This window comes from Ursus americanus, chromosome 12, assembly GCF_024610735.1.
Source record: "Ursus americanus isolate L20-20 chromosome 12, mUrsAme1.1.p, whole genome shotgun sequence".
In the NCBI taxonomy this organism is placed as follows: Eukaryota; Metazoa; Chordata; class Mammalia; order Carnivora; family Ursidae; genus Ursus; species Ursus americanus.
The window spans coordinates 1,348,503-1,374,390 of record NC_142138.1 but is presented as its reverse complement, the minus strand read 5'-3'; the positions used below and the strand labels follow the sequence as shown (position 1 = coordinate 1,374,390).

The window sequence follows — 25,888 nt, the reverse complement described above, 5'->3', positions numbered from 1 at the left end:
GTGATCTGAGCTATAAATGATAAAACTATAAAGCTCTCAGTTGGGTGAAAAAAAATAAAATGAATTTTAAGGAATGTAATGAAGTAAATTCACAATGGTCTGGCACCCAATTAAAAAATTACCAGGCTGGCAAAGAAGTAGTAAAAAAAAAAAAAAGAAACCCCCCCCCCAAAACCAACCATAATGAGGAGAAAATTAATCAGAGCTGACCCAGATATAACGCAGATGATAGGATTAGTATAAAACAACATAAATAATTATCATAAGCCAAGATATAGAAATTAACCTATCAGTTAATGACTGGGTAATGAAGTGGGGGTAGGGATGGGGGGGTGCTCACACGTGCGCGCCTGCGCACATGTGTGTATACACACACACACACACACACACACACACACACACACGCAGAATGGAACATTATTTAGCCATGAGAAGAAAATCCTGCCATTTGAGATAGCATGAATGGACCTTGGGGGTATTATGCCAAGTGAAATGTCAGGCAGGGAAAGACAAATACTGTATGATATCACTTATATGTGGAATCTTAAAAAGGTCTAATTCGTATAAAGTAGAATGATGGTTACCAGGGGGCTGTGGGGCAGGAAAAATGGAGAAATGGTAGTCAAAAGGTATAAACTTTTCAGTTATAAGATGATTCAGTTTGGGGGATCTTTTATATAGCATGGTGATTATTGTGAACAATATTGTATTCGTGTATACATGAAAGTCGTTAAGTGAGTAGATTTTAAATGTTCTCATAAAAAGGAAATGGTAATTATGTGAGGTGATGGAGGTGTTAATGCTACGGTGGTATTTATTTTGCAGAATATACATGTATCAAATGAACACATTGTACACCTTAAACTTAGGTGTTAATTATATCTCAGTAAAGTTGGAAAAAGCCCAGTTTTTATAACTGTATTCCATGGAGGAGTAAAAAGATAGGTTGAACATGTATGTGACACATGGAAGATATGTTTTAAAATCCAAATCAAACTTCTTGGAGATAAAAATTATATCTTATTTGAAAAATACGGTGGATGGAATTAATAGGGTAGACATCGTAGAAGGAAAGATTATTGAAGATATAGCAAAAGACAAAATGAAGCACATGAAAAGACTAAAAAGGTATATATAGAATATTAGTGCACTCTGGTAACAACTAGAAATCTGGATCTACAGAAAGAAATTAAGGACCAGAAATGGTAACTATGTAGGTAAATATAAAATAGTTTTAAAAAATTTAAATCTCTTTAAAAGACAAACCGTTTAAAGCAAAAATAACAAAAATATATTGTGGGTATATAACACTTAGAAGTAAAATATAGGACAACAATGGTATTCAGGCAAGTAGAGGAGAAATGGAAGTGTTATGAAACGAATGTTAAACATAAACTTTGAGAAAGAAACAAAGTTGTCAAAGAAACAAAGTTGTCATTCACAGATGACATGATTGTTTATATGGAAAATGCAAAAGAATCTACAGATAAACTCTTAGAATTAATAAGTGAACTTAACAAGTTCTTGATATAAGATCAGTGTTTGACTTTAGAAATCAGTTGCATTTCTGTGTATGAGTCGAACAATTAGAAAATAAGATTAAAGAGATAATAAAACTTATATTAGCATTCAAAAACATTAAATACCTAGGATTAAGTAGAAGATGAACTCTACACAGAAAACTATAAAAAATTACTGAGAGAAAACAAAGAAGATACAAATAAACAGATACATAATTTTCATAAGGAAGATTATTGTAAAGAAGTCAGTTTTTCCTGAATTGATCTACAGATTTAATATCCCAATCAAAGGTCCACAGTACTTTTTTGTGGAAGGGAAGGGAGTAGAAAATGGCCAGCTGATCTTAAAATATAAATGGGAATCCAAGTGGCAAATGGTAGTTGAAGATAATGTTAAAAGAAAATGTATGGTAGAGAATTTATATACTTCCAGATATCAAGAGTAAACCTACAATAATTGAAAAAGTGGTATTGGCATAAGACAAATAGACTTATGGAACACAACTCAGTGATGTCTTTCAACAAATGGTGCTGGAACAATGGGAAAATCAGATTTTCCATTCACAAAAGTCAGTTCCAGGTGGATCTGAGCTATAACTGATAAAACTACAAAGCTCTCAGTTGGGTGAAAAAAGTAAAATGAATTTAAAGGACTATAATGAAGTAATAAAGATGTAAGAGCAGATATTAGTGTAAGAGAGAACAAAGCTTTGTGTAATCTTTTAGCAGATTTTACTGTAAGAGGACAGAAAAGGATATACATTTTATATGATCCCATTTATACCAAGTTCAAAAAGCACATAAACCAACCAATAGTAGCAGAAGTTGGTATAGTGGGTGCCCGTGTCCGAGATGGGCATGGATAATGACCGGCTGGCGAGTGATTGGGAGAGCAGATGAATGGGCCTTCAGGAGTGCTGGTTGTGTTCTGTATCAGAGGGTCTGTGGTCTGGACACCTAGGTAACTCAGACCCTTTTTAGGGATTCCATGAGGTCAGACCATTTTTATGATAATATTAAAATATTATTTGCCTTTTCCTTTATTTTTCTATATTCATTGATGCAGCAAAAGCAGCGGTATGTAAATATTAGTGCAAATCAAGGCAGTGACACAGAAGTGTACTAGTAGTCCTTGTATTCGTCACTGCCCACACCCCTCAGGTTGAAAAAAAGAATACTAGTTCAACTTAATGATACCCTTGGTGAAGCAGGAAAAAATCGTTTTATTAAGTTGTGACCTTTGGGTACATGTCTTTTTAATACTCTGTGATGAAATGGGAAGTGTGCATAGAGCACTGAGACTACATGCTGAAGTACAGTAGGTGTCTTCAGGGAAGAGCAGCCTGCCTTGTGGGGTGAGCTGGATGTGGAGCTAGCTGCTCTGTTCGCGCATCATCGTTTTTACCTGAAAGAACAGCTGACACTAATTATTCAGATTTGGCAGCTGTTTTCTTGATAATGAACAAAGTGAGTTTGTCACCTCAAGGAAAACAATTGACAGTATCTTTTGCCAATTATAAAATTTGAGCGTTTAAGCAAAAAATGGAAATTTGGAAAACTTTTATCCACCACAGTCAGTCTGATAGCAGACTTTAAAGATTTCTTCTTTAAAGAAATCATTGGTGATGTTAGCAAGTATGATGTTCTAATGTGGCATAATGAAATGTGTCAGTATTTGGAAAATATGTATAACTTAGTGAACCAGTATTTTCCAGATGGCCAGTGCATAATGTTATAAAATCATGCTTGGATGAATGATCCATTCAGTGTACAAGGTAGAACAGAGGATTTTAATTTAACAGCATGAAAAATTTATTGGTATGTTTTTAGATCCACACTGCAACTAATCTTTAAAAAATTATCACTTGTCATGTTTTGATGTAGTATCAAAAAAAACCATCCACAATAATCTGAAAGTCTGTTAAAAATATTCTTCCCTTTTCAGGAAATGTGTGTGTGTGTGTGTGTGTGTGTGTGTGTGTGTGTGTGTGTGTGTGGAGAGAGAGAGATGCTGGGTTTTCTTTGTATTTTTCCACCGAAACAACTTATTGCAGCAGATCGAATACGGAAGTGGGTAATAGAATCCATCTGTTTCTGTTAAGCCGGGCATTGAGATTTACAAAAATGTAAAACAAGGAAATTCTTTCTAATTTTGTTTATTGGGAGAAAATATTTCTTATGTTAACATTTAGTTGGGTTTATAATTGTTATTTTTAAATTAATAATATGGTTTCTTTTTTAAAGATTTATTTATTTATTTGACAGAGAGAGAGGGAACACAGGGGGAGTGGGAGGAAGAAGCAGGCTCCTAGCGGAGGAGCCTGATATGGGGCTTGATCCCAGAACGCCGGGATCACGCCCTGAGCTGAAGGCAGATGCTTAACGACTGCGCTACCCAGGCGCCCCTAATAATATGTTTTAATATATAATATGCCAATTATTATTTGGGGGGACATAATATGCCAATTATTAATAGATATATCAGCATAAAGAAGCTCCTTGACTCTTCAATTATTTAAGACCTCAAAAGTGTTCTAGGATCAGAGTTTGAGAACTGTTCTCTACTTTGTTCTAGGTGGTGATTACATAAGTATGCCCATTTTGTAATAAACAAGTAATCTGTGTACTTTATGTATATCTTACATTTTAATAAAAATGTTTATCCTTTTTCCAGATGAAAAATAAGCTATTTAAGATTTTGTCCAAAATTTCTGACTTGGGTGGTAGGTAACTGAGCATGGGTAGGAGAGTGTGTGAGTGGCTAAGAAAATTACCACAGGGTGCTTGTAATTTGTTGGCTAGGAACCCATAAGCTTGATTTTTTTTTTTTTAATGAAATTTACATTGGAGGTGTTTGCCAGAGTTTCCTTTATTTTCTCTAGTTTATCTTTTATTCTTTTCCCAAATTAGTTCCTAGGCATGTTATTGTTCCTAGCTGATGTGAATGGGGGACAGTTTGGTTTTGCCGTTAGTATAGAGGGGTACATGCCTAGTTTTCTACATATTTGGCCTCTTTTGGCAGATGTTTGTAGCATTTAGCGTGATCCCATTCTTAGCACAGACAGAAGGGTGATGATAAGTGATAGCTCAAATGGTTATTAAGTCAGCAAATATTTATTAATTGTATACGGAATAGAAAGCACTATGTTGGTTATGATTACTTATTGGGGACTGAAGGAGCTAACAGTCTAGTAGTCGATAAAAATTAGTTTTACTGTAAAGCTAATGTATTGTGGCCATGGAAGTAGGAGGATAGAAAGGAAAGTTGGTTGTACCAAGGTTGTACCAACCTTGAAGGATAATTAGGCTAATTATCTGTTTTTAAAATGTATTTTTTTGTTTCTAATTAAAAGTTATAATGCTAATAACAGTGATAAAAGTCTTCAGGGATGCCTAGCCCCCTGCTGGTTAACCACTGTTAACAGTTTGATTTATAGTCCTTAGCATCCGATGTGTATGTTAGCATCTTATTGTTATTTATTTATTTATTTTACAATTTATTTATTTATTTTAGAGGGAGCGTGGCGGGGAGGGGCAGAGGGAGAAAGAATCTCAAGCCGACTCTGTGCTGAGCGTGTAGCCCGATGCAGGGCTTGATTCCACAACCCTGAGATATGACCTGAGCTGAAACCAAGGGTGGAATGCTTAATTGACTGAGCCACCTACGTGCCCCATAATTGTTGCTATTTTTAAAAATTAGATCACATACTTACGATTTTGCAAGTACGTTGGACAGTTGAGTATCCAGTTTTCAATAATATAACCACTGTGCTGCCTGTGATTTTTAAAAATTCCTTTTCTGTGTTCTTTTCAGTGCCTAGTATTTTGATAGAAGAGAATAACAGTTTTGCTTAAAGCTTGAGTAAAAATAAGTTTATACATTGTAGAAATACTTAACAGTGAAAACCTGTAATCCCCTTATTAAATGTTGATGAACTAGTTATACCTGATAGTATATTGAATTTATGTACTTTTGGATAGGATATTTTTCAGTTTGAGAGTAATTTATTTCATGGTAAACATGGAATTAGCAGTGAAGGGCATGGATTGGGGTAGGAAAGACCACTAACGTTTTGTCTTTCTGCCATATACCAACCTAATTGTTTTTTTGTAGAGTTGCTTAGAAAGTACTCTTTACGGTGAGAACTACTTATGCAAATGTTTTTCTCTTCTAGGTAACCTTGTACAACACCGATCAGGATGGTAGTGATAGCCCACGCAGTAGCCTTAACAACAGTCTCTCAGACCAGAGTTTGGCATCTGTTAATTTGAACAGTGTTGGAAGTGTGCATAGTTATACACCGGTAAGTCTTGGTGAAGTTAACTTCTTTGTTGAGTACTCCTTTAGTGTTTAAAACTAAGCCAAATGTCATTAAAGTGAGAATAAAAAGTGAAGATGTATATTTTTCACTAGTCAGTTCATTTAGCTTAGATTAGTAGAGCAGATTCCTATCTTGATAGTGTTTTAATTGGGTACTTGTATTTTACCAGGTTAGATGCAAATATGTGGTTATACTATGTTTTATTATTTTTGTCTACTTTATCTGTTCTCTATCCAAGTGAAAAGTAATTAGAATGGGAAAAAAGTTATACTTCAGTCTGCAAAGCTGTATTTGATGATTACAGTCCTTGATAAAAGAGTTTAGAGAATGTGTATATCGCCTTGTTTTCCAGCTGTAGATCTGAGAAGGGGGAATTCTGCAAATCTCAAAGCTTAGGATGACTTGGTACCCAATTGTTAACCAGTCTTGTATTTTTAATTTTGGTCTGGAAAACGAAACTATACTTGTGTGTGCTGATTTTGTTACCTATTATAAGAACATGACCCTTGTGTTATCTGATACCTCTTTTTAAATCATCTGGCAACTGTCCTCCCTAGAAGACAGAACAGAGCCCAGGAGCCATACACTGCACTGTACATTGGTTTAAATTTGATCTCAACAGATCATTCCCTGTTCCAGGATGAGTAAATAGGTAAAACCTTACACAGGACAAAGATATATAGGGGAGGGGAATCATAAATAAAAAAATAACACAAGGGAAACCAAAACTGAGGGAGCAGAATTAAAATTCACATTGAATGTAGGAAAACAAAAGGTGGCTCTGCAAAGCTGTTATCAGTGCTCTGGGGGAAAGGACCTGAAATATTCTTGCAGAATGCAGAAGTAACAGGTAAAGGAATAACAATTATGTCAGAGAAGATAGTAGATTTGGAGAATTGAGAATTACAGGTGTCCCTGAAGAAGAAGCTAGAATAGTTGGTACAGAAGCAGTTTTCAAAGAAATAGAGATTATAAAAGTGTTACTGAGTTATAGGAAAAGTTAATGGGGGAAAAACCTATATCTAGACCCATCACAATAAATTTTAAAATTTCAAAAGTGATCGATTATCCATGTAAATACTCTGGTAAAAGAAATAAGGTGCATTCAAAGAAACACAAATCATACTTCTATAATGCTAAATACAAGAGGGTAATGGACTAATACTGCACGTAGAGTTTTGAGGGATAGGTTTGGATTTATAAATATTATGTCCAGCCAAATTTGCATTCATATGTGAAGTCAAGAGAAAGACATTCTTTGATACACAGAGCTTAAAAAGCTTCCTATGTTTGTTTTCGTGTGCCTTTCTGAAAATGCCGATCGAGAGGTGAACTAAATTAAAGCACTCAGTAACGATGAAATTGTAGTGTAAAAGGACTAGTCGGAGCATTTAAGCAAACTAAGCAAAGACTTAATGATTTTAAGTTTTTTAAAAATAACGTGAATATAGAAAATCTTGACAGTGAGAGTCCAGTATCACAAAATATAATAAAAGGAAAAAATTAAATTTGTAGAACTAGGTGACAGAAGAAAGAACAAACATGTCTATTATGTCAGTACATGTAGGAGGGTTAAACTTACTTTGAAAAGCTAGATATCATATACTGTGCTTTTTTCCTTTAACAAGATAATCAGGTGGTCATCAAATACTCTGTAAGCAACAGTACAGCACCAGCTGCTGGTCAGCCTTGCCACATGTATATAGATTGATCCTATAAGGACACCGTGAGCCCAAATGCACAGAGACATGGTTATTACTTAGATATAGGCCAGACGGGTATGTGCCAGTTCCCCGCATCCCACAGGATGACATCTAACTGGAGGAGCCAGATGACAGACTTCACAAGTGGTAGGTCACTGTAGTGGAGGAACAAATTCCATATTGTATGACTCACAGCTGTACCTTGGGAGAGTAAAGTAGAAAGTCCCTGCCTCTCTGGAAGTAGGGAGGCAGTTGAGAACTGTCTCTTGGCAACTTCCTGCAAGATAGGCAGGTGGATGAGAAACTGCTCCGTGGCTGCCTCCTGCAAAATAGGAAGGCGGATGAGAGATGGATGAGAATTTTTGCTTCTCATAAGACCACTCACATTCCGTGTTCCAGGATAATCACCAAGGCTTAGGTCATCCTGCCATTGAGCCTTGCCTCCAATGGCCTGTGTGGAGAGATGTGTAAGGTCACCAGAGTGCCAGTGGTGGAGCCATTCCCCTACACAAAATTCATATTTTTCTGTTATTGCAGACTTGTGAGCATCATTTTGAATGGCTGCATAAATTTACAGTGAGTGTTCATATTTTAATTTTTCAAAGCACTAAAAAAATGGCAGTTTAACCCCTTGATATAATCTTTAAGAGATACAGCTGGTCTTTTTTATTTCTAATTGTGCTGCCTTCAGTGATAATTCTTATTTTTTAGGTGTTTATGGTATTTTTTTTCTTTGCATAGCTCAAAGCCATGCTGTATTCTGTTTTTCTCAGAATCGATTTTATGTTACCCTCATTTCTCATTTCCCCTTAGTTTCATTTAAAAATTTTTTTTTCTCTAGAAGTGAAGAGTTAGGTGTATTGAAGCTCTTTTCTGCTTTGGGTAGCACCATGCAACCTGACTCACAGTACTCACAGTATTTGAGTTTAAATACTTAAAGATTAATTGAATAAATGAATGAGAAATGTTAGTAATGTAGTAGAATGGAGGTTGAGGTGAAATTGCTTCAGTAGAAATCAAGATGAAGATTCTACAGAAACTGGAAGGGTTCCACGCCTAGCCCATCATTTATTTGTATGATCTTGGGAAAGTCATTTAAATTCTTTGAACTCTTTCCCCTCTTTTGTGAAATGTGGAGGTTGGATTAGATTTTTGTGGTTCTTCAAAATCCAAGTTAACAGTTTTGTGGTCTTGTCCTTCATGTGTACCCAGCTTAATAGAGGATGGGAAAGCCAAGGACAGGGGCATTATTTCCTTTGGGTTCTAGAAACTATTCTAATATTTTCAGTTATATATTTTATGTAACAGACCAATTCTGATATATAGAGCTACTAAATTAGTAGTATTTTCTTTTAATATTAGGTAACAAACCACCCAGAACCAGTCTCTCAGTCATTAACTCCTCAACAGCAGCCACAGTACAACCTTCCAGAACGAGACAAACAGCTACTTTTCTCAGAATATAATTTTGAAGATCTCAGTGCCTCATTTCGGAGCCTTTATAAGTCAGTTTTTGAGCAGTCACTTAGTCAACAAGGTGAGTGTTTTCTTGGGGGCGGGGGGTGTTTTTGTGTAATTGAAGTATAATTGACATTCATATCCTATTATTTTCAAGTGGAGTTTTTAAAATACTGTTTTGTAAATTTTTATTGAAAAATGTTCTTAAGAATTATTTTCACATAGTAGCTGTTGTATTTCTTGCATCGTTGAACAGTATCGTTGTGGTCAGGATTGAGTAGTCTTTGTGCCTTTACCATACCCTGCATATATTTATATAATAGCCCAAGAATGCAGATTAATTTCATCTTGCATACATAATTCACTTACTAGTGGTGTCCTGGAGGAGTACGTATTGAAGAATTCTGACACTGCATCTGTGCCATGTGGGAAATACTGCCATAGTTAATTAGTGATGTCTGGCACGTGAAGCGTTTGAGTGGTAAATGTTGCACTACAGGAATAGATGTGCCTTTCCTGTCTGTACTGACTGTTATTAGCATAGAGATAGCTAGTGGAATATGGTAGCACCAAATTTGCAATTTCACGTATGGCACTTATAAGTGAACCTACTGGTTAGTGGGAAGCTCTGGGTCACTGTTTTATACAACATACTTAAATCAGATTTTAACACTAAAAGTGATTTTGGTTGAGATGCCCAGCTACATCTCAACCAAATGCTAGGTTGTTGCTATTATGTGTTACTGTCCTTTAGCTGCTGGTTTTACTTTGGTCAGAGTCATGTGATAGGATGAACATGTCGCATTGTCCTCCCCCATAAACTACTAATCAGAGATTGTTGGGAACTCTGTTAAAGCACTTCCTGATTACTTTGTTTGGCAGATTATTTCTACCCCGGCTCAGAGAGTTTACCTATTCATAGTATTGAACAAAATAGAAATCTCTGTGTTTATAGAGTTTACATTTTAATACTTACCATTGTCAGATACTACAAAAGTTAATATTATATACGAGTGTTTATATATACATATATATCGATGAAATCAGTAACTTGTACAGGAAGTTGTTTTTTCTGGTTAAAGTAAGATTCATGTATTTTTCTCAAATTTTATTTGAGTTTATTGTCTATGAAAGTATAAAAAGGACTAATACAAGACTTTGCTGAGGAGATCCAGACGTGGTGATCAAAATAGAAAAATACTGGCTTTGAAATAGGAATGACAATCTCTGAAGCTCCTAATGATATTTCATCACACTAATTAAATTATTTGTTTATTTGGGGGTGGGCAGAGGGAGAAAGAGAATCCTTAGCATACTCCCTGCAAAGCACGGAGCCTGATGCAGGGCTCATCCCATGACCCTGAGATCATGACCTGAGCCAAAACCAAGAGTCAGATGCCCAACCAACTGAGCCACCCAGGCACCCTCTAAATTTTATTGTAAAAACTTTGTCGGGGGTGCCTGGGAGGCTTAGTTGGTTGAGTTGTCCAACTCTTGATTTCAGCTCAGGTCTTGATGTCAGAGTTGTGAGTTTGGAGCCTGGACATGGAGCCTACTTAAAAAAAAAAAAATTAGAATTGAAAAGGTTGGTTTAGATCATATCTGGATTCCCTTTTGGAAATAGACAATGAAATAGCTGCTTTTTCTCATCTTACTGTAAGAACCCTATAGATTCCCTCCAAATGACAGTTTTCCAGGGCCAAGGCGAGAACTTTTATTAGCTCTTCTACCTATAAAACTACCTTAACTTACTAAGTTTTAAGATTATCTTACAATGTACTCTAATACAATTTTGTTATTAATGGGCAGTGTGAGAATATTTTTATTTAAAAGGTTTGGTTCTTTTATTAACTGATACCGTGCTGCAAGATTTTATTTTTCATTTAATAAAATTTGTTGTGTTTTGGTTCAGTAAAACATTGTATGTGCCATCCTTTGGGATATGAAAATAGCCTAGTTATGTCGAACCAAATATTGCAATAAGATTTATTAAAATGAGCATCTACCTGCAAACCAAGAGTACATTATTTTTAACATTAGGCACTTCTGGCCTAATCATCATTACCATCATAGTGGCTAATGTTTACTGAGCTCATCCGCACCCTGCACTTGCACCATGGCATTTAATCCTCACAACAATTCTGTGAAATAGATACATGCCCATCTGTAAAGGAGGTAATTATGACTTGCAGAGGTTAATAACTTCCCAGAGTTACCAGGTGTGCAGATGGCAGTACAGGGACTTTAATCCTTACTTTCTAGTGCTATAAATTATGCAGTCTTAGCCCCTGAAGTGTATGTGTCTCAAGAATATTCCATAAGCCGAATGAAAAAGCAGTGAAGATGGCTATTTTGTTGTGCTTAGTCTTTTTTTTTTTTTTTTTGAGGGAGAAAGGGAGAGGTAGGGAGAAAGAGAGCACAGAGGAAGAAGTAGACTCCTGCTGGGCAGCGAGCCTGATGTGGGGCTCGATCCCAAGACCCTGAGATCATGACCTGAGCCGAAGGCAGATGCTTAACTGACTGAGCCACCCAGGTGCCCCTGTTTTGCTTAGTTTTAAGAATTCTGGCCACCTTTGACTTAAAGGTTTTTGGAGCCATCAAAGAAAGAGTTCAGAAATAACTGGGCCTTAATTCTTTTCTCCACCTCTGTCAAATTCTTGGTCTTCAGGTCTGTAGAGAACCATCCAGAATGTGACCTAGCATTCACACACTTTTCCCCTAACATTTGCTCAGTCTTTCAAGACTTCTTCAGATACTACCTTGTCTTTCTTCCTCCCCTCCCTGAGAGGGAGAAGTGGGGAGAGGGGCAGAGGGAGAGGGAGAAAGAGAATCTTAAGCAGGCTCCGTGCTGAGCATGGAGCCTGATGTGGGGCTCAGTCTCACAACCCTGAGATTATGATCTGAGCCGAAATCAAGAGTCAGATGCTTAACTGATTGAGCCACTTAGGCACCCCAGATACTGCCTTTTCAAGGGTGGCTTTCCCAAATCTCCAGCTCCTGACTAGCTGGGGCTCAATCTCAAAACCCTGAGATTATGACCTGAGCCAAAATCAAGAGTCACATGCCTAACTGATTGAGCCACTTAGGCACCCCAGATACTGCCTTTTTAAGGATGGCTTTCCCAAATCTCCAGCTCCTGACTAGCTGAACAGACAAGAAGCATTGTTCCTGAATGCCCTTGGTATACTTCTTCCTTAGTATTTATATTACTGGACATAATCTCCTTAAGTGTCTGTCCCTTCTACTAGACCATGAGCTACTCGAGGGCAGAGGGTGGTGTTTCTTACTCAGTGATCCCAGAGACTGGTGTATGGTGGATGTTCCATCGACACTTTTTCAACTGAGCCAGTGTTGCTTCCTGACATGTATACCTCTGCTCTGTTAATAATTTCATAAATGTCTGCCATAAAGTATAACCGAAATCTGACTCTGAATGCTCTTGCTTTCTCTGCCTGTGTCTAGGTTTGATGACCATCCCTTCCGAATCTTCCCAGCAGTCCCACACCTCGTGTTCATATCAGCACTCTCCTAGCAGCACAGTGAGCTCTCACCCACATAGCAACCAAAGCAGCCTGTCCAACAATCATGGCGGTGGCCTCAGCACCACGGGCAGTAATTCGGTTGCACAAGTCTCACTGCCTCACTCCCAGATGCACACACAGCCGTCTCCACATCCGTCCCATCGACCGCATGGTTTACCACAGCATCCGCAGCGTCCCCAGCACCCAGCATCGCACCCGCAGCAACACAACCAGCTCCAGCCCCCTCACCCCCAACACCCCTCTCCACATCAACACATACAGCATCATCCGAACCATCAGCATCAGACGTTAACACATCAGGCACCCCCACCCCCACAACAGGTATCCTGTAATTCTGGTAAGTTTGTGTCTCCTGACTTGGGTTTGGCTGTGGATTAGGGTCTGTTCTTTGTTATCTGAGGCTTATGTATATTTACTACCAAAACCCTTCTCATCTGTCGTCTTTTGTGTTTCCTTGTTGTTATCCTGTAGTTGTAACTCAGTCCATACATTGATCTGGAGATTTTTTTTTTTTTTTTTTTTTTTTTTAAGATTTTCTTTATTTGAGAGAGAGAGCACGAGAGGGGGGAGGGTCAGAGGGAGAGGCAAACTCCCCACTGAGCAGGGAGCCTGATGCGGAACTCGATCCTGGGACTCCAGGATCATGACCTGAGCCGAAGGCGGTCGCTTTACCGACTGAGCTACCCAGGCACCCTGGAGATTTTCTTGATTAAAATTTATTGTGACAACGTAGACAAACTCAGCAACCCTTGTAGGTTTGGGTGTTAACTCTCATTTTGTCCTTCTGGAAAACCAGTGTTTTTGTGAGCATTTGAAAGAATGGGATGCACAGTCTGTTTGCATTCTATTATGATTTGGTATGGTATAGAAGAAAGAGTATGGGATATGTCAGAAAAGCCTGTATTTTTGAATCCTCATTATGACTTGTATGACCTTTCATGTGTTACTTCTTTTAGTCTTAACTATTTTCTCATCTATAACAATGGAACTAAAATACCCTAGTATACAGTGTTGTTATGAGGATCGCATTGAGAATACAAATAGGAAGTGCCTCGTCTGGTACCTTTCCTTTAAGTATTCAGAAAGTGTTCCCACTCTTCCTTTCTTTGCTTATTCCTGCCAAGGATCTCATTTTAGAAAGATAGATTGCAAAGGAAGAAAACATACTTCATATCCTGGTTTTTAAAAAATCTATTGCTCTTAAGTTAGGTCTTGATGGTTTCTAGTGAGATGCATAATTGACATTGCTCACAGACCAGGCGTCTGCACTGCAGAACTCCCAGGGGTGCCCCCAACATAGACTACAAGGTGAATTGTGCCCTTTGGAGTTGTGCAGATACAGATCCTTCCCTTAGCTAGGTAATACCTGGCTGTCCACTTACCATCCAAATCACTGATGAGATTTTTATCCTGGAGGGACAATTTCTAAATGCTAGATGGTGCTAGTTCTTACCAATTAAAATTGATTATCATTTCAGGCAATTAAACTGCTGTCAGGGAAATGATCTTTAGATAGTGCATACTGTCTCATATTCTGACTTTGCTATAAAGCTTAAGTTTTTCTGAAACTTTCCTTTTTTGCAAAGTGGAAAAATAATATATTTTGGGGGGAATTGCACAAGGTACAAAAATGCATATCACAGTACTTGAAATTTAGTAAGTTCCTTTTCACAATTAATTTTGTTTTCCCAGTTAATAATTCTAAGTAGGTTCTAGAATAAAGTTGAAAATTGGTATAGTTCTTGATGGAAAGTCTCCTGAAACATCTTGAAATTATTTTTAGGTCTATACCTAGAGAAAAAGCTGTAAGTATAGCCCCCTGTTTTTACTCTTAGTGTCAGTCACTATTGTCTACCTTTTTAAAAAACTTTTTTTAGTTTAAGTATAGTTGATGGGTAATGTTACGTTAGTTTCAGTTGTACAACACAGTGATTCAGCAACTCTGTACTTTATGCTGTGTTCACAAGTGTAGCTACTATCTGTCACCATACAATGCTAGTAAAATACCACTGACTATATTTCTTATGCTATACCTTCCATACCGGTGACTTATTCCATCACTAGAAACCTGTACCTCCCACTCCTCTTCACCCATTTTGCCCATCTCCCTCCCCACCCAACTCACTTGTTCTGTGTGTTTAAAATTGGAACAGTTTCTTTTTTGTTTTCAGATTCCACATATAAGTGAGATCATATGATATTTGGCTTTCTCTGACTTAGATCATTTACACTGCTGCCTACCTTTTAATGTCAGCACCCTCTTCAGAAAGTTAAGCTTGTTCTTAATATAATTTTAAGGATTGACTAATGATTATAGAGATTTGGTGTCAGTAGAAGTCTGTGATGCTGTGGTCATACCTTTCTAGTAAGTCTAATGATTGCCAGGGGAGAAAAAAGTACTATTACAGCTGAAAACAATCCATCTTACGCTCTTAGTGGCCTTTTATTATACCAGTGGTAGCTTGCCAGAGAAGGAAAATAGCTTTTCACCTGAGGGAGTTAGAAGTAATCATTGTGGCTGTGATAAGCTCTTTGAGTTATACATTTCTCATTTATAAGATGAGACTAAGCAGGTTGTCTTTAATGGAGAAGGAATGGAAGAAACTAACAGTTTTTTGAGTTCCCATTATGTGATAGGCAATTTAGATACATTATCTCATATTATTCTCCCAAATCAACTATAAATTACCACATTTCATAGATAGGAAAAGTGTAACTCAAAGAAGTTAAGCAGTTTGCTCAAGATCAGAACTAATAAGTGGTAGAATTGGAATTTATATCTGGCCTGTCAGGACTTCAAAGCCTGTAACAGCAGTAATTCCAAAAGGACTAAAATCAGTAAACATTTACTGAGTGGGTCTTGCGGAGATTGCTTTGTATTGCCAAGTCAACATTTATTACACGTGATGGACTTGAAAGTTTCATAGACTTGAATGTAGCTCATTAGAGCATTACTTATTTTTCCCCCAACAAATTTCTCCCTGAATGATAAGTTGCCTGGGGGCAAAGTCATGTTGTCTCTGGTTCATTGTTTATTTGAAAAAAATCCATAATTGGCAGATTTTTGTAAATCAAGTAACCAGTAGTTGATACAGAGTTATCTCTGATGTAGCAAAAAATCCTTTTTCTTAGTTCTTACCTTCATCCATCCAGGGGTGATTCTGATAATGGAATAATTTGTGCAGCAGTCACTGAATGGAGGATTTTCTTCCTCTACTCAGCACTATTTCTTTGAGTGCAGCTCAAGCCCCATGCCCCTGAGTGGTGACCGCTTTGCTGACATACAGACTGTGGAGTCTTAACCCTCCTGATGATACCACATCAGAGGATGCTGTTCCTGACTAGAAATGCCCTGGTTTGGATTCATCAGCATTTCTTAGAGATGTCTCAGCCCTTTCTTTTGCTACTTTGCCAGAAGGACTGTGCTAAGCATTTCTCTCTATTAAGGTTGCCTTGTAAGAAATTTGTCCTCTTGCTATACAATCTAATTTACCTCCCTTAACTCAGTGCTTTAAATTATACTGTGTGTTACTTCTAAATGTGAACCTGCCTCTGAGTTACAAAGAATGTATCTCTTAATGTCATAACAAGACAGGAAAATGAACTTCGTATAGTGGGTGGGAAGATGTACTGATTTGCCTGACTTGCCGTACCTGATAGTTCATTGTACTGTACAAATGTAAAAAGCAGTAATCGAGTTTGACATTATAAGGTGATAGGGCAAGGGTTCAAGGTTTAGATTCATCATAGTGACCTTGCTAAGTTATGCCACCTCTCTGGGTTCAGTTTCTTTTTATTTATAAAATGAAGAGAAATAAGACCCCTCTGCCTGTTTCACAGAGACCATTACCCCAGCACATGATATGATGGGTGTGAATCCATTTGTAAGACTGGATGGGGATCTTCCAGTGTTAGGAATAAGCTCAGCTCATTGTCTTCCCGTACCATATACTTCAAACTTTGACTATCCAAGATTTATAGTATCGTTGATATTATTTTTATAGGTGTTTCAAATGATTGGTATGCAACACTTGATATGCTAAAAGAAAGTTGTCGAATTGCCAGCAGTGTTAATTGGTCAGATGTAGACCTTTCACAGTTCCAAGGTGAGTATGGGTTTTTTTCTGACATACAACCAAAAATACATGATCCTGTTTTCTCTCATAGGTACAGTTTTCTTTGTAGGAGAAATAAGTATCTCCTTTTATAGTGTTTCTGCTGCAGTTGGTAGTACATTTAGAAACACTGCAAAATTCATGATTAAGCCTTTCAGTCAGTTGATGTACCAGAGGTTCAGAGATAAGAGTTCTGAAAGAAGTTTGGCCACATTTAGAAGTAATTAGGCTTTGAATAATTTTTAAATGTCATTTTTCATTGCATGGTAAATCACTACCAGTGGAAATTTTGAGAGGTGAAAAAAAATTGTGGCTTACTATTTTCCTTGCAGTGTTTGCAGAACAAATTATGCTAACTAGTATTTCTAATGCTTTCCTTATAGGTTTGATGGAGAGTATGAGACAGGCAGATCTCAAGAACTGGTCTTTGGATCAGGTTCAATTTGCTGATCTCTGTTCTTCTCTTAATCAATTCTTTACACAAACTGGCCTTATCCATTCACAGAGTAATGTTCAGCAAAATGTCTGTCATGGTGCCATGCATCCGACAAAACCTTCCCAACACATTGGAACAGGTATGGGTTTAATTATCTTCTTGATTTTCTCTTTCTCATTTGTGTGAAATTTAGTAAGTGAGGCAATTTGGTATGTTGTTAACGGTGACTGATCCATTTACATCTTTTTATTTCTAAGAAATAGAGTAAAATGATTTATATATATAAAAGGTATATTTTAGAGAAATTAAAGAGACTGTTTCTCTGTCGTGATTTATATGATTATTTTATTGTTTCCAGTTGACTTTCCTTTGTGATCGTTAACCTTTTTTAAAGTTCTCAAATAAGAATGAAATGTTTTAAAGATACTTATATTTTTATAAGAACATAAGTATGAAATTATATCAATTTAAATTTGTATAGATTTGCAGTGAAAATCAACATGTCTTATTTTATATATCTTCTAAGAATGTTAAGATTAAAGTTCAAAATTTACTTGAAGAATACAGTAATGATAAATAGTCTCGTCGGTGTTTTACTCTGGACTCAAAATTCGTGCTTTGTATTTTTCATCTCACTTCCTTTTCTCTTTACTCTTGTAGCAATCTCTTTTACTCTGATTGCAGCGCCTTTTCATTCTGTAGATGTTTAATATCCAGGTGCTTTCTTCATTTAATTTCTTGCAACCTTTTATCTCCAACTTGACTTCTTTTCTGTTCATTGTTTTGGTTTTACATTTGATGCATTTTTAAATGTCTTGTCTGTCCTCAGTAGCTTTCTTCAACCATTATCCTAGCTTATTTCACATATTTGGCCTTTCCATATTTTCAAAATCTCCAGCTAGGCTGTGTCTTTCTTTTTGTGAAATCTTCATTTCCGTGTCTTTTTTTTTTTTTTAAGATCTATTTATTTATCTTAGAGAGAGCAAGAGAGAGTGCACAAGCAGAGGGGAGGGGCAGGGGAGAGGGAGAATATCAAGCAGATGCCCTGCTGAGCATGGAGCCTGACTCAGGGCTCAGTCCCACAACCCTGAGATCATGACCTAAGCCAAGATGAAGAGTTGGGCACTTAACCAACTGAGCCACCTCTGTGTCTTTTGATAGAAATCTGCCATTATCTTTGCTTCTTCCATTTGAATAGTTTACTGAACTTGAAACCCTCAGTGGCTATTTGATTTTGGTGACTTATTCATTTCATAAATTAAATCCATGCAAGAGCCTCATTCATTGCTTGGCATATAGGAGGTACTTAGTATTAGCGGAATTTGTTGAGTGCCCCCTATATGCCTGACAACTAGACTTTTTTTTTTTTTTTTGATAACTCTTTAGCTCCTTTCTCCTTCTCTCTCTTTCTTCGTCCCTCTCTCTCTCACTTCTTTTTGGTATCTTTCGGATGTATACCCTTTGAAAAAAAATTTCTTTGTTATAAAATACAACATAGAATTCAGCATTCCATTCACCCTTAAGTATATAGTTCAGTAGTATTAAATATATTGGTAATGTGCAGCTGTCATCACCATCCATCACCATAACTCTTTTTGTCTTGTAAAGTGGATATTCTGTACTTAATAAACAATACCCCCCCATTCTAACCCCTGTCCCCCTGACCCTCCGCCAAGCCCCTGGCAACCACCATTCTACTTTCTGTTCCTGATTTTCGACTACTCCTAAGTATCTCATGTAAGTGAAATCCTACAGTATTTGTCTTTTTGTGACTGGCTTACTTCACTTAGCATGTCTTCATCCATGTTGTGGCATATGTTAGAATTTCCTTCCTTTCAATGGCTCTGTACTAGCCTTAGTATGTATATAACACATTTGCTTATCTACTCATCTGTTGATGAACACTTGGGATGCTTTCATGTTTTAGCAATTGTGAACATTGCTATGAACATGAGTGTACCGGTATTTTTTCAAGGCCCTCCTTTCAGTTCTTTTGGATATATACCCAGAAGTGGAATTGCTGGATCATGTGGTAATTTTGTGTTTCGTATTTTGAGGAATCACCATACCGTTTATGGTGACTATACCATTTTACATCCCCACTAACAGTGCATAAGTGTTCCAGTTTTTCTACATCCTTGCCAACATTTGTTATATATTTTTCTCTTTTCTTTCTTTTTTTTTTTTTTAAATAGCTATTTTACTGGGTGTGAGGTGGTATCTCATTGTTTTGATTTGCATTCCTTAATAATTAGTGATGAATGTCTTTTCATCTGCTTATTGGCCATTTTTGTATCTTCTTTGGAGAAATGTCTGTTCAGGTTGTTTGCCCATTTTTTTTTTTTTTAAGATTTTATTTATTTATGTGACGGAGAGACAGCCAGCGAGAGAGGGAACACAGCAGGGGAGTGGGAGAGGAAGAAGCAGGCTCCCAGCCGAGAAGCCCGATGTGGGACTCAATCTCGATCCCAGAACGCCAGGATCACGCCCTGAGCCAAATGCAGACACTTAACGACTGCGCTACCCAGGCGCCCCTGTTTGCCCATTTTTTAAATCTGGTTTGGTTCATTGCTGAGTTTTAGGAGTTCTCTATTTTTTGAATATTAACCCTTTATCAGATGCATGATTTGTGAATATTTTCTTTCATTCTTTTGTTTTCTGTTTTATTACGTTAATAGTGTCTTTTGATGCACAATTTTTAAATTTTTCAGAAAGTCCAATTCACGTATTTTTTCTTTTGTTGCCTGTGAGTTCGGTATCCTAGCCAGGAAATCATTGCCAAATCCAGTGTCCTAAAACTCTTGCCCTGTGTTTTCCTCTAAGAATTTTATAGTTTATGGGGCACCTGGGTGGCTCAGTTGTTAAGCGTCTGTCTTCGGCTCAGGGCGTGATCCCAGAGTCCTGGGATCGAGCCCTGCATCGGGCTCCTCTGCTGGGAGCCTGCTTCTTCCTCTCCCACTCCCCCTGCTTGTGTTCCTTCTCTCGCTGGCTGTCTCTCTCTCTCTGTCAAATAAATAAATAAAATCTTTAAAAAAAAAAAAAAGAATTTTACAGTTTAGGTCTTACATTTAAGTCTTTAAAACATTTTGAGTTACTTACTTTTTGTATGTGGTATTAGATACGGGTCCAATTTCATGGTTTTGCCTATGGATATCCAGTTTTCCCTGCACCATTTTCTGAAAAGACTGTCCTTTTCCCCATAGAATGGTCTTGACACCCTTCTCAAAAATCAGTTGACCATATATGCAAGAGTTCATTCCTGGGTTCGCTGTTCAATTGCAGTGTTCGTAGTATATTTGTCTTTATGCCATTACCACGCTGTTTCAACTACTGTATTTTTGTAGTAAGTTTTAAAATCAAGATAGGTTGAGTCTCCCTGCTTTGTTGTTCTTGTTCAAGATAATTTTGGCTGTTCAGGGTCTTTTGAGATTCTGCATACATTTTAAGATGGGAGTTTCTGCCCCCGCAAATGACTGGAATGTTTGATACGGATTTCATTGAATCTGTAGATCACTTTGGAGAGTATTGACATCTCAACAATATTGTCTTCCAGTCCCTGAACATGAGATGTGTTTCCATTTATTTATGTCGTCTTACATTTCTTTCAGCAATGTTTTTGTAGTTTTAATTGTACAAGTCTTTCACCTGTGTAATTAATTCCTAAGTATTTTTTGCCATTATAAATGGAATTGTTCCTGTAATTTCCTTTTTAGTTCGTTCATTGTGTAAAAATGGAACTGATTTTTGCATGTTGACTTTGTATCCTGCTACTTTGCTGAATTTACTTATTCTAACAATTTATTTTTGGGTGGAATCTTTGAAGGTTTGTTCATATAAGATCATATCTGTGAACAGAGATAAATATACTTTTTCCTTTCTGATTTGGATGCCTTTTATTTCTTTTTCTTGCCTAATTTCCCTGGCTAGAACTTCCAGTATGTTGAATAGAAGTGGACATCCTTGCTTCATTCATAGTCTTAGAAGAAAAGCTTTCAGGTTTTTCACCATTGAGCATGATGTTTACCATAGGATATTCATAGATGGCTTTTATTATGTTTAAGTAGTTTTCTTCTATTCCTAATTCATTGAGTGTTTTTAATTATGAAAGGCTGTTGACTTTTGTCAGTTACTTTTTCTGCATCAATTGAGATGAGCTTGTAAGTTTTTTTCCCTTTCATTCTCTTAATGCAGTATATTACATTGATCACTTTTCATATTTGAACCATCTTTTTATATTCCAGGAATAAATCTCACTTGATCGTGGTGTTTAATCCTTTTAATATGGTGTTGAATTAATTTTGCTAGTATTTTATTTGGGATATTTGGATCGGTATTCATAAGGGATATTGGTCTGTAGTTTCCTTGTAGGTGTCTTTGTCTTGCTTTGGTATCAGGCTAATTTTGGCCTCATGGGATGAGTTAGGAAGTGCTTTCTGTCTTTCAATTTTTTGGAAAAGTTTGAGAAGTATTGGTCTTAGTTCTTTAAATATTGAGTAGAATTCACCAGTGAAGCCATCAGGTCCTGGGCTTTTCTTTGTTGGGAGATTTTTTGATTATTGATTCAGTCTCACTAGTTTTAGGTGTATTCATATTTTCTCTTTGTGATTTAGTCTTGGTGGCTTTTGCATTTCTAGGAATTTGTTCATTTCATCTAGGTTATCTAATATGTTGGTGTGCAGTTGCTCATAGTACTCATATCATCCTGTTTCCTTCCTTTTTGGGGAGATCCTGTGTTTTGTAGAATCAGTTGTAGCGTCCCCACTTTCATTTCTGACTTTAGTTATTCTCTGTTTCATTTATCTCAGCTCTAATCTTAATGATTTCCTTCTTTCTGCTAGCTTTGGATTTACTCTATTCTTTTTGTAGGTCTTTAAGTTGTGAAGGTAGGTTGTTGATTGAGATCTTTCTTGTTTTTTAATGTGTTTATAGCTATAAATTTCCCCCATGACACTACTTTTGCTGTTTTCATGTTATGTTTTGATTACATTTGTCTCTATTTTCTAATTTTCTTCGTGATTTTTTTTCCTTGATCCATTAGTTGTTTGTGTTTAATTTCCACAAATTTGAGAACTTTCCAATTTTACTTCTGTTACTGATTTCTGACTTCATTCTCTTGAGGTTAGAGAAGATACTTTGTGTATCTATCATTTAAAATCTGTTGAGGCTTAATTTGGAACCTGACATATGGTCTATCCTGGGAAATGTCCTATGTGTACTTGAGAAGAATGTGTATATTGTTGGATAGATGTTCTCTATTTGTCTGTTAGATCTAGTTGGTTTATTGTGTTAAATCCTCTGTTTCCTTACTTCCCTCTGGTTGTTCTTTCTGTTATTGAGTGTGGGATGCTTACATCACCAACTATCATTGTAGAGTTGTTCATTTCTTCTTTCAGTTCTGTCAGTTTTTATTTCATGTTTTGCTGCATCCTGTTATTAGGTGCCTAAGTGTTTATAATTCTTATATCTTTTTTCTGTATTGAATCTTTAATTGATATGTAATGTCCTTCTTTGTCTTTGTGACCTTTTTGATTTGAAGTCTATTTTGTCTGGTATTAGTATAGCAGTCCCTACTCCCTTTTGGTTACTTTTTCCATCCTTTCACTTTTCATTCTATTTGTGTCTTTGGATCTAAAGTGAGACTCTTATAGATATGTGTTTTTACTCATTCTGCCAATCTTTCTTTTGATTGGAGAATTTACTCCATTTACATTTAAAGTAGTTATGGATAAGGAGTGGTTTCTGTCATTTTGCTGTTTCTTTTCTATGTCTTACAGGTTTTGTCCCTTATTTTTTGCGTTACTGTTGTCTTTTGTGTTTCATTGACTTTTTGTAGTAAAATGTTTGATTTCCTTTTGTGTGTATTGCATAGCTCTTTGTAGATACCATGGGGATTGGGTTTACTATCCTAAAGTTCTAACACTCTAATTTTGAATTTATATCTGTGCAACTTTTATAACAAAGAAGCTCAGCTCCTTTACAGCTCCTTCTCTACTCCTTTTGGTTGTTGATGTCACAAAATCACATCTTTATGCATAGTGTGCCCCAAAATATAGATTAATAATTCCTTTAAATGCATTAGTCTCTTAAATTAATGTAAAAAACATGGAGTTAAAAATGAAAGTTACAGTAATACTGGCTTCTAGACTAATCACTTTTAGAAAATATATTAGTCTTTTCAGTCATGTATATATAAAAGAAAAAGTGGAGTTCTGAAGTGTTGCTACAGTAATACTAGCTCTTTTGATTGCTTGTGTATTAACCTGTATTGAGATCTTTATTTCTCTGTACAGCTTTGAGTTACTGTCTAGTGTCCTTTTATTTCACCCTGCAGGACTCCCTTGAGCATTTCTCAGAGGGCAGGCTAATGGTGACAAACTCCCTTAGTTTTTGTTTATCTGGAACTGTCTTAATTTCTCTGTCACTCTTAAAAAGGACAGTTTTATTGAGTATAGCAGTTCTTGGTTGACACGTTTTCTTTTAGCACTTTGGATATATTGGCCCACTGCCTTCTAATTCCTACTAAAGTTTCTCATGAGAAATCTGATAATCTTAGGTTCCTTTGGGTGTGACAAGTCACTTCTCTCTTGCTTCTTTCAAGATTTTCCCTTTATCTTTGGCTTTTGAAAATTTGATTGTAATATGTCCCTTGGTGTGGGTCTCTTGTGGGTCTCATTTACTTAGAGTTTGTTGAACTTCTTGGATACTCTCATTCTTCTTTCATCAAATTTGGGAAGTTTTCAGTCATTATTTTTTTCAAATATTCTCTCTGTCCCATTCCTCCTCCTCTGGGACTCCACAATGCATAGTTGGTTTGTTTGATAGTGTCCCCCAGTTCCCTTAGTCTCTGTTTGTTTAATTTTTTTCTTTCTGTTACTTAGCCTTGATAATTTTCATTGTCCTATCTCAGGTTCACTGATTGTTTCTTCTGCTTGCTCAATTTTTCTTTGAATCCTGTGATGAAATTTTCATTTCAGTTACTGTAATTTTCAGTTCTAGAATTTCTTTTTTATTTCTTTTTAGGTTTTCTGCCTCTTTATTGATATTTCCAGTTTATTCATACATTGTAATTATGACTTTTTCCACATCTTCCTTTAGTCTTTGGGCATCTTTAAGACACTTGCTTTAAAGTTTTTATAATGGATCTGCCACCAGATCTTTTTCAAGGACAATTTTTGTTGATTTGTTTTTGCTTTGAATAGGGCATACTTTTCTGTTTATTTGTAGGCTTTGTGATTTTGTTGTTGAAAACTAGACACTTCAGTCTAATAGTGTGGTACCTGTGGAAACCAGATTCTGTCCCATCCCCAGGGTTTGCTGTTTTTGGTTATTTTGTCTCCTGTTTTTGTTTTCTTGATGGCTGCAAAGTATCCTTGTGCTAAGGTTCGCCATAAGGTCTTCTCAGGTCTTCTCTGAGTCTGTACTTTTCTCTTGGTATAGGTGGTCACTTTCTAATTTTCCCAGTGTATGCAGTTGTTTTTCAGTGCCCTAGCTTTTAATGTCTGCCTCTTGAAAGGGTAAAAAGAGGAAAATAGAGGAGGGAAGGGAGGTTAGTAGCCCCCTTATAACCCCTGGAAATCAGTTCATTTGGAGGGGAGGTGCTTGCAGCATTGGTGGAAGATGTAACAGTGGCCACCATCCTTTATATCTGCATCTCTGTGATCAGAGCAGAGATCCACAGTATTTGGAGAACAGAGGCCTTTTTGTCTGCATTGCCTCCTGCAAGCTGTGTAAGTTGTTCCAGGAACACATGCACAGCTGCCTGCCATGGGGGTGAGGATGAGGGATAGGTAGCTGCTGTTGGGCTAAGAGCTGGAATCTAGCAAAAATAACTGAAATTTATTATCTAACCCTTCCTCTACGAGTTGCAAACTTGTCAGTAGACTTCCAGAGTTCCAAAGTTCCAAAGACTCCAGTGTTTTCTGTTGTATCAGACAGTCTACCAGTGCAGTTTTGTTTAGGTTGGAAGATAGATTCCTGGTGCTTCCTACCCCACCATCTTCTCAGAATCCTTCCTATATGCCTTTTGAAATATCAAGATCTGTATAACTTGGCAAGTATTCTCACTTATAAGCTTTCTTCCATTTCATCTTTTTATCTCTTCTTGTACATGGATAGCTTATCTTCTTTGATCCTCTGATAGGTTTCAAACCCATAGTTGGTCCCGTTCAGGATACATCACTTCTACTTTTCCAGCTTGCACTAAATCCCAGAGGTGTAGCGTCCCTTCTGCTCTTTGTCCCTTGGTTTTCCTTTCCTCTTTTCTTTCCCTGTTCAACCAAAATAAATTATGAAGTTAACTCTTCTAAGTGCTGCCATGTTCTCTGCCAGATCATCTCAAATCGTTTCAGCCCCCCTTAAAATGCTAAGGGTGGGGGTGGGTACTTGTGTCGATGTTGCTTATAGATTATTGCCTCCGGCAGATCAGAAAGTTCTAGGAAGATAAGTAGAAGAAGGTGTAGGTCAGTCTTAAAGAGAGGACTGTTTCAGGGGCCATTGTACATGTTAACCAGTAGCTCACCCTTTCTGGAATTTCAAAGCTTATGTGGTGAAACAAGACTGTCTTCGATTTTGTGACCTAAATTTCTAAGTAAGGTCCAAGAGTACCTTCGGGTTTTGGAACTTGGCACTGTTGGTCATGGAAAAAGCGCTAACCATCTGCTGCTGTCCCATGTGAGAGTGGCCAAGCACCTCTTCTGGATTCTTTCTAGACTGAGATCATGGGTTATTTCTTAAAGCCCTTTGTTACTAGGTCTCCGTGGTCATCTCTTCTTGACCTTTGACCTGGATTTATT

At 37.0% G+C, this 25,888-nt stretch overlaps 1 protein-coding gene across 6 annotated transcripts in view; it reads left to right on the top strand.

Annotated features, from left to right (window-relative positions):
- The window catches only part of FOXJ3 (forkhead box J3), a 142,298-nt gene that overhangs the window by 107,533 nt on the left and 8,877 nt on the right, over positions 1-25,888 (top strand). For 3 of the 6 annotated variants that reach the window (XM_045799839.2, XM_045799835.2, XM_045799838.2), the window contains 6 exons: positions 5,696-5,824; positions 8,083-8,121; positions 8,908-9,082; positions 12,466-12,882; positions 16,550-16,651; positions 17,044-17,235. In XM_045799839.2, coding sequence (XP_045655795.1) covers positions 5,696-5,824; positions 8,083-8,121; positions 8,908-9,082; positions 12,466-12,882; positions 16,550-16,651; positions 17,044-17,235 — 1,054 coding nt within the window. The remainder of the gene's footprint in view (positions 1-5,695; positions 5,825-8,082; positions 8,122-8,907; positions 9,083-12,465; positions 12,883-16,549; positions 16,652-17,043; positions 17,236-25,888) is intronic. The other 3 variants (XM_045799840.2, XM_045799837.2, XM_087865785.1) reach the window with 1 other exon arrangement.